General features: G+C 48.2%; 1 protein-coding gene across 1 annotated transcript in view; it reads right to left on the bottom strand.

Moving 5' to 3' along the window:
* Positions 1-9,025, bottom strand: part of TBC1D19 (TBC1 domain family member 19) — a 181,569-nt gene extending 172,544 nt beyond the window's left edge. Inside the window, exon 1 of the mRNA XM_019526444.1 lies at positions 8,837-9,025. Coding sequence (XP_019381989.1) covers positions 8,837-8,938 — 102 coding nt within the window. The 5' untranslated portion in view covers positions 8,939-9,025. The remainder of the gene's footprint in view (positions 1-8,836) is intronic.
* Between the last annotated feature and the right edge of the window lie 508 nt (positions 9,026-9,533).

The following is a 9,533-nucleotide window of genomic DNA, read 5'->3' as shown; positions in this document are numbered from 1 at the left end:
AAACCCCACATCACCCCATCACACACCCACCATGTGAGAAGAAAACCAAAAGCAAACATTAAAACATAGAAATTTAGGATTTATTTATTATGATGCTAGAGACAATGGTAAGCTTCCAAATTTCTTTAACATTGTAAATATAACAATAAAACATTACCCAGCTGATCAATTCCGCCCCCCCCCTTGTTCTAATTGCGGAAGAATGTAGATTTTGGGGTATTTTAAAAAGTGAATTTGGGATGCTACTTCAGCAGTCTAGCTGACACCAGGGGCTACTGTCCCCAGATACCAAGTGCCTGGGCCTCCGAAGTTCCTGAGGGCAAACAGCCCTGAGCTGCTTGCCAGGGCAGGTTTTTATACCGCTGGGGCCAGCACAGGTGCTGGCCCCAGGCTCTAGCTCCCCCTGGAGGCAGGTCTGGGAGGAGCCAGGCAGGCTTATTTGCACAAGTGGCACAATTTGCTCCACAACAAAGTGCAGGTCCAGGCACGTGCGCTGAGAGAAACAGCCTTAGCTCAAATTTGTACCGTTTCTATTTGAACTGCTACAAGTGTACATGCTTGCATGTGTAGATGCACCCACAGTGACTGTGGAACAGCTATGTAGGCATACTTAAAGTAATTTATATGATAAAAAAATCTTAAGAGTCCACATTTGTTTGGACTTAATATTTACTTTTTCAGAAAAAGAAATGGTTAAGAATGTGTTTTAACAGGATTGCAGAGTAATTCATATATAATCCATACTACTGATAAAGATTTTGTGCAATCCTGTTTTTTCTGAACTCCTTAATCTCCTTAACATATTCATAACCGTGTTCAATTGAAGACTCCTCATATTGCAAATGTTACTGCTGAACCATTTACACAAGATTACAAGCTCTATTTATATCAGGAAGTCTCAGTAAGATGTTCGTTAAATATGACTCATGAAAAGGAATTTAATAATTATTATGGTGAATCATGAGTCTACCATTATTTGATAGGTTTTGTTATACAAATGTTACATTTCAGAGAGGTGATCCATGTCTGTATTTGATCTTTGATACCAGTAAGGTTCAGCATCACTAATTCTTTAATATCAAAGAAAAATGTAATCAAAATGACTTTCTCAGTTACCTTGCAATCTGTCTACCCTATCTAGCTATTATACAATGCCTCACTGCTTCTCTTCAGGATCACACATTCAAATCTTGTCTGTTGCTAGTTCATAGCATCTCCAAAAAACAGACTTCGCTCTCTACCCACATCTCCAAAACTCTCATCCAGGCCATTGTCAATGGTAAATAGCAAATGGAACATTCTCCTCAGACTTCACCAATCTCCATCTCAGGTCAACTCCAATGACCGACTCCAACTCGTAGGCAGGCACTCTAATCATGCTACTTCTCCCTTTTAGATCCCTCAAGCAGGTCCCTCTTTTCCGTTAAATAAACCTCATGTCCTAAACTTTAAGTTCCCTCAAGATCTTCTCTAGCTGATCAAACCACACTTTGCCTCCCCCACTCTTACTGGGCTCTATCGCCTAGCGGCCTATTTTTCTAAAGCACGTGTACGTTTGTCAGTGTTGGACTTTTAAGTAAGGTCCAATGCTGAAGGTTTGGAAATCCCTTTCCAAACCTGTGTGTACAGCCTTCAAATCTTTGTTTTCCTTCAAATCTTCCCTCAACACCCACCTTTACAGAGACGTCTATATTAAACTGCAACCTGAAAATGTCTTGGCATGGACTACTACCACCATTGTCCTCTCTTGTTTATTTCGGTCTTTAAAAAAACACCTGCTTCATTTTTCCTCTTTCTTTTTCCCTTGCCCTTATGTTAAGCATGGGGGGCCTCTACTTGCCAGAAGCAGTAGCTTTAATAGCTTCTTTACCCATAAGCATTAGGGCCTATTCTGTTTATTTTTTGCTTCATCTATTTCATATCGATGCAGATTAACACTGTTCTTGTCACCATGGGATTCAAGTGACCCACCATTATTAGCAGATTTTTTTATTAGAGCTATGCAGAGGATAGAAATTACATTTTGTGAAAGGTTAAAGATTCTGAAACATTGGTTCATTTCAAAACAGAATGAATTCTAAAAATTGTGAAAGTCTCCACAAAGATTTTGTTTAAAAAGGCTTTGGATTAACTGAAGTGTTTCATTTACCCTTTCGGTTGTTTATGAAACAGAAAATAATTTCCAAACATTCTTTCAAAAAATGTCAAAATAAGACAATTTAATTTAACCTTGTCAGAACTCTCTCCTATTTTTCTCTAAAATATTTTCATAAGATCAACACAATTTGCACTAAGCACTGTGATTTCATGGCAATGCATCTTCTGAATGAAAAGGGTTCCACTGTAGGTCTCCCATCTAACCCTATTTTTCATCATTACAACATAACAGAAGGAAAGAAGCTCAAAATGTGGAGCCAAGAAAGGATATATATTAGCAAACTATCCAACCACACACCTATAGCTGAACTAGGCAGTAAAACCAGATGTCCATTCTCAATTCTATAATCCATAAAACCAGGCTCCCTGCCTATTGTTTTTCGTGTACATAGCTTTTCATGGAACACCACAGTCTAATATCTAGTCCTTGGTAACCGATATGGGTTACTTTAACATTTTAAAACTAAGGCACACTGACACTTCATTGGGTTAACCTTTAACATTAACCTGAAACTCCTATTAGCAAAGCCTCAGAACTCAGCCCCTAATACAATGCATCTCAGGGATACACTCAAACCTTTTATACCACTGGACAGGAGCTAAGACAACCCATTTGATCTGTGACAAGAGTGACAGAACAGTCTCTTTGCTGAGGTCTATGAAGTACCATTGAGCTGAAGCAGAGGGGCCTTGAGGTCTTGGAAAAGTATTGCTCTTTCTTCTCTGTGCTTGAGAAGCTGATTATTTAAAATGATACTAAGAACAATATAATGCATATGAAAATAATACTAAGGGGAAATCTCCCGTATCTTCTTTACAAATCTCATTTCCCAAGTCTTTCAACAATGTTCATTAATACTCTTATGAAATCCAGTTTTTCTCCCAAAAGTTATGTAAACCTACTGACAAGGGAACCTGTTCCTTCTAAGCATTGCCTGCCAGCATTTAAACAAAACATATTAATTAGGAAATTAATAAACTCCTTGCTATAATACATGAAACGGCTTTAATCACCAACTGCATGGCAACCATTACAGCAGTAATTGTAAGGGGGCATTGTGTGCACACACTACTCCTGACCTACATGAATTCAACAGTTGTCATGTACATACACATTTTTCAAGAGTGGATTTGGAGAAACCTGACATTCACCTATATAACTGACAAAGTCCTTTCAAGATTATGCATTGTAGAGCAGTATACACAGTAAAAACAAGGAACAGCTAAAAATTTAAGCTTTAAGAACCAAAAACCTCAGCCACAGACTTCAAAATAACTGAGAATTGACCAGAATAAGGCCTTGTGTAGAGATGTTCCATACTGCAAATGGCACAGATTATACCATAACACTCAGGTCAGGAACTGAACATAACAGACAGAAAACAGACTGTGTTCTACAGATAAATGGGAGCCGAGTTGACTTGCATAACAATAGCAAGATTTTGTACACAATTTGCAACTTCAAAGCTAGCCAACATAAAGGCCTGAATTAAGCAGTAATTCGAGACAAACAACAACAAAATTCAATCTTCATTTTCCACAATATAGGTCATAAACCAAACAGGAGAGAAAGCAGCAACTCCTCAAAGTACTGTTACAACCAGCCAGCACTGGAAGGACCCAATATGAGCCAGAGTTCTGGCAGCAAGAAAGGTAAAAAATTAGAAGTATTAAAAGTAAAACAAGACAGATCTGTTGTTTGTAAAAAGAGGGTAATGTACGTGAAGTGCATACACAGTTGGTCCAATAAAAGATATCACCCTAAGAAATCCTTGCCTCTCGCCTGAAGTGCATCAACTCATGACCAAAGAGAATGCACAGATTCCTGAAAAAAGAAACAGGATCCAAACATAACCTTTCAAAAGCAATAGCAAATGATGGAACCAGAGCATTAAAACCACGAAATATGACTTCACATTTCAAAATACTCTCGCTCACTGTACCTGAAACTTTGCACAACTCCAGGCTAATCCAAACCCTCCAAGGCCTCCCTCTTACAAAGCTCCCTTCTTATTCCCCCTATTTTGTCATCTCTATCCACACTATTCCATATAAATAGACTTACAAGCTTCAAGAAACTTCTCAAATTCACATACTCCATGATGCTTTCAAGACTGACCGGGCTGTGACACTGCATTATATTCTGTTATTGTGGCTGCTTTATACTTGTACTTTTACGCTATACACCCTTCCCAATCAGGGATGGGCAAAATAAGGCCAGGGGTCAAGTCCAACCTGACAAGGCATTTTGGGGGGCCACCCAGCCCAGGTATGAGGGGAAGCTCAGGTCATAGCGCAGGGGGCTGGGATGGTGTGGCAGCCAGACTCCATTTCCCAGCAGCCCCTGCAGCACCGGCTCCTGGCTGCTGGACCTGGTCCTGCTGCCTGGGCACTCCAGCCTGTCCCCCCAGCACCCACCACCAGAGGCGCCGAACAGAGCAGATGGGTAGGGTCTCCATGCAAACCATCTGGGACCCTCACGGGCAGGGTATGTGACTAGGCAGATGGGATGGGGGCACAGGCAGGCAGGGAGCAGCATCCAGGATCAGGACAGGAGGGGTGGGACTGGGATTACAGGGTAGTGACAGAAGGGGGCTGGGGCCCGGCACAGAGTCGTGATCTGCTCCCCACATGCCCCTGCCCGCAGAAACAGTGCCCATCACAGAGACATACAGAGACCGGATCATGAGTCTGCCCCAGGCTCCAGCCCCAGCCCCATGACCCTAACCCTAGCCCTGGTCCTGCCTGCCCATCCTGCTCCCAGATACCATTTCCTGCCCACAGCCCCATCTCATCCACCCAGCCAAACACAGGGCCACTTAGGAAGTTTTAGTGAGCTGTTGCAGGTGAGGGGGTGCTGACGCAGCATGGCAGGTGTGGGGAGTGTTGACCTGGCCTGTGACAGCTCTCTAAAACTCCTTAAGTGGCCCTCCAGCCAAAATAACTGGCCACCCCTGAACTATATGCACAAAGAGACTTGCATACCTAACCGCCAGTCCTGTTATCTGACATATGGCTTATAACAGTAAGGCAAATTACCAAATCATTTGTTCTATCCTAGAACAGTGGTTCTCAACTTCTCATACCAGGACCCATTTCCCAAGATTGATGGCTTGTCCCAAACCACACCACCTGGCGCTGCCAGTGCCCGACCCACAGTCCTCTCCCTTGCCTCCCGGGGCCCTGTTGGTGCCCCTCAACCCCAAGCCACAGCTCCCTGACCTTGCTGCACCCCCCAACCCTACGGGTGTCCCTCACCCCCAAGCCACAGCTCCCTGCCCTCCAGGACAATGTTGGTGTCCCTCACTCCCGATCCACAGTCCCCTCCCCCCAGCCCTGCCAGAGGGGGCCCCCAGCTGCCCCAATCCTGTTTGGGCCAGAGTGCAAGCAACAAGTTGGGGCCCCTGCTTGTATGCATTCTGGCGCAGACACACAGCTCCCCACTGCAAAGGACCATCCCCACCTCCTTCCCCACTTGAAGGGCCAAGCATCTTCTCCTGACACTCCCCCTGCCCTGGCGCAGCCCTGTACCAGGCCGCTATCCCCAGCACTAGCTGGCTGGCTGGCTGGCAGGCAGGCACGCACACGCACACATCCCCCTGACTCCACAGAGTCCTCTGGATGTCCATCCCCTCACTCCCCATACTTACCTGTGTTCAGCGGCTGGGGCTGTTCCCATGACCCGGCCTTGCTCTATGCTGGTTACGTGCATCTGCCCGCACAGACACACATGCGCCCACTGCCTCCAATTATCCCAAGCAGCAGCTTGCAGGCTAGAATGCTGCCAGCCCTCAAGAGGAAACCTGTGCTTTCATGGGTTTTTCTGGGAACCTGCTCGCAACCCTTTCAAATATTCTTGCGACCCACTTTTGGGTTATGACTCACTGGTTGATAAATGCTGCTCTAGAAGATCATGTGTACTGGACCACAATCAATTTTCATTTGGTTCACAATTCAAATTCTGTGAAAACCAAGGCCAAAAGCAACCTCTCCATAATGTTATCAAATGTTTCAAAAGAGAAAACTTAAGGGGGAAAAAAACCCACATTACTGTGCTACCCAGAACTAAAGCCCTTTCAACACATCACATAATTACACAATTAATGAGTTAACTGTACAATTAATTTAGACCAGCTACACTTGCAAAGTATCTATCATGCTGTAAAAACGGCCACCCAGCTATGAAGTCAGAGCTAGAAAATGTATTAGACCAGTTCTGAAGTTATTATACTCCTCACAGGTAGTTGGGTAGTCTTGTTTATGATAGATTTCTGGTGTCCATTCATTATCAAAGACAAGAATACCCAACTACCTGTGGGGGGGCACATTTCTCACAAGAAAACCACTCTCCTCTCCAAGCTCTCAGCTCTAATCCTCATTTACCATTTACAAAACACTTTTCACAGACAAGCCTACGAACTTGACTTCATCAACCTGCTGGATACAAAAAGTCATGGACTAAAATTAAACACTGGATTTATGACACATTATAACATGCCTAATATATGACATCCCAGTACCTCTCCACTATCTACCAGCTACATTCATTCCCCCCGAACCCCAGCCTCTCTCTCACCCACTGACTCCTCAACTTACATCTTCACTGACTGTCTGTCTTGCATACATACCAGCCCAGCCTCTGACTTTTTTACTATTAACTCCCTCCAGGAAGAGCACACACCAACTCACTGGTGACACATAGTGGGTGCACACGTGCACCCCAAGATTGGCTGTGCCCTGCCTGAAATGCCGGCGGCACTTCTGGATTTGCTGCTGGGCAACCCGGATGCAGGCTTCTGCAGCAGGGGGAGGGGCACACCGGGCTTGCAGCTGGCCTTGCAGCCAGCTCAGCACAGCACAGCAAGCACAAGCAAGTAGGTAGGGTTTCTTCTTTGGAAGCAGAGGAGGTGGAAATCAAGACCCCCACAGGGCAGGAGGGATAGGGATTGGGACAGGGGTGAATAATTCGCCCCTGCCCCACTCCCTGCTGCACTGTGGGGACTGTCTCTCAACCCGGCCCAGCCAGGGCCCCATTCATCATGAATGGGGTCCTGGCCAGGCTGGGTAATGGGGCAATTGGAGCCCTGTGTCTCCTGCACCTCGCTGTAGCCTTTGAAAGCAGCATGGCACCATGTGTGTGAAGCAAGGCACGTGGCGCTGTGCTGCACCACTTTCAAAAGCTGCAGTAAGGCATGAAGCAGGCAGAACCCAGCTTGCCTCGCAACTGCAGCCCTCCCTTGCCCCGCGCAAGATCGGGGGAGGGGCTCTGTCCCCCTTGTCTCCCCAGAGCCACGACTCCGCAGAAGCCACTGGGGACAACTTAGCTGGAGTGGGGTGGGGGTCCCAGGGACTCTGCCTCCTCCGTGGTAGAGGTACAGCCAAGGCTGGCCTCACTCCAGCTCCGAGCTCTCCCAGGCAGTGTGGGGAGGCTGCCCAGTAGTGTAGGGCTAGGGGACAGTGGACGCCGGCACCGGGCAATGACCCCTGGTGAGAGGAAAGTGCCAGCACTAGCCTCACTCCCTCCTACACATGGGTCCTTACCCCTCCCCCCACCCCTTCCCCGATGACTTTTGCATGTGCTCAGCCCCCACCCACTCAATTTTTTTTTCCCCCTCTGCTCCCAGCTCCCCTAACCCCAACTGGCCACTGAGGGATCCCCCACCTCCCGGTCAGCGATCAGCCACTGGCACCCTCCCAGTATTAGGAGGCACCAGTTGCCCATGCACCAACTGCAGATTTAAACCCATCTTCATTTACTGTCCATCTTGCCTGCATACCAGCCTCTGGCTCCTCTACCATTCCTTCCATCCAGGAAGAGCACACACCAACTGCAGATGCTTCCTCAGCCTGATGAAGGGTTTTTAAACCTAAAAGCTTGCTAAGAATTTTTTTTCCAACTATTTGAGTTGGTCTAATAAAATATCAAAGATTTCCCCAAACAACCTTGTCTGCTTATGTCCTTAGATCAACACGGCTACAACCTGTACCCCTATATTCAAGTCAGAAAGGGCATAATGCCAATAGCCTACATATCACAAATACAATTCAATTAAATCCGAAACTGAATTTAAAACAGAAGCAAATCCTAATTGAAAATAAACTGTGCTCAGAACCCAGTGACCCCAAGACCCAACCAGACACTAAGACCTAGTGTCCACCTCTTACATGGGGCCTTAGTGCTAGCCCCTTCAGCAAAACCCACAAGGGAAAACACAGTGTAGAAACCAAACAGGAGCAGGATGGGCAGCAAGAATTCACAGGTAGCTCCCTTTTTTGTACTGCCCCCCCTGCCCCACCCCTTTAAGCAAGTGCCCAACGAGTCGAGGGTGGGAAGGGACCCGGACAGGCCTAGTCCAACGCCCTGCTCAAAATGAGGCCGTGTTTAAAGAAAACGGATGGGGAAGAGGCCAGAAAGCAACCAGCGGGAAGCAGAACAATTGGTTATTAGCAATGGGGCAGATACAAAAGGATCTCACCCCCACCCCAACCCCAGCCTGCGAGGACCGGGCAGCGGCAGACCCCGGGAACCAGCGGGGAGCACTGGGCCCTGGTCCCGCAGCAAGCAGCGGAGGCCTCATTTCATACGCTCCGAGCAAGACGGGCCCAGCCGCAGCGGCCCCTGCACCTGGACGCGGCCGGGGGTCCCCCCGAGCCCCGCCTGCATCGGGCGGGAGCTCACCCGCGCCTGTCGCTCCAGCTGGGAGTGGAGGCTGGAGCCCTTGAGTCTCTGCACGATGTGCGCGATGACGAGGGAGAGCCCGCTGTCCTGGTCCAGCATCATCCCCGCGCGCGGCCGCCCGGGCCGCTTTCACGGGGGCACCGCTCGCTCCCTCGTCTCCTAGCAACCGAGGGCTCAGGTCAGGGCGCGGGCGGCTCCCGCCTCCCAACCGAAGAGTTCCGGCGTGTCTGCCGCGCCCGCGCGCCAGGCTCCGCCCCCTGGCCCTGCTGAGCCGGGCAGAGCTGCTGTGGCCCGAGGCCGGCATCTTGCCCACAGCCCTGCCCTCCTTCCCTGCCGCTGCTCTGAGCAGAAGGGCCCCAGCCAGGGCCCCAGAGGCCTCACCCCAACCAGCCTGTCACACGGCCTTGGGCGCCATTCCCATCCGTTCCGTCACCCTTCCCTGGGGCAGCACTCTGGCATCCCAGACTGGCACGGCGCCGTCTTCATAAGGCAGACAGACTTTAGCTTAATGCCAGTGACTGAAGCAAGCATGTGCGAATCAGGAACCCTAGGTTCTGCTCTTGGCTTCCCCAGAGCCACGCCACAGCCCTGCTAAGGTTGCCAGCCCTCCAGGGTTGCCCAGGTGTCTCCAGGAGTATTCTAAAAGTCTAGGTCTCTCTGCCTGTCACTAATGCTTTATTCGCGCTCTGATTGGCTG

The sequence above is a fragment of the Gavialis gangeticus genome, unplaced genomic scaffold (assembly GCF_001723915.1).
Source record: "Gavialis gangeticus isolate Ggan-Ray unplaced genomic scaffold, GavGan_comp1, whole genome shotgun sequence".
Lineage (NCBI taxonomy): Eukaryota > Metazoa > Chordata > Crocodylia > Gavialidae > Gavialis > Gavialis gangeticus.
The sequence above is the reverse complement of the archived record's forward strand: the minus strand, read 5'-3'. Positions and strand labels throughout refer to the sequence as shown.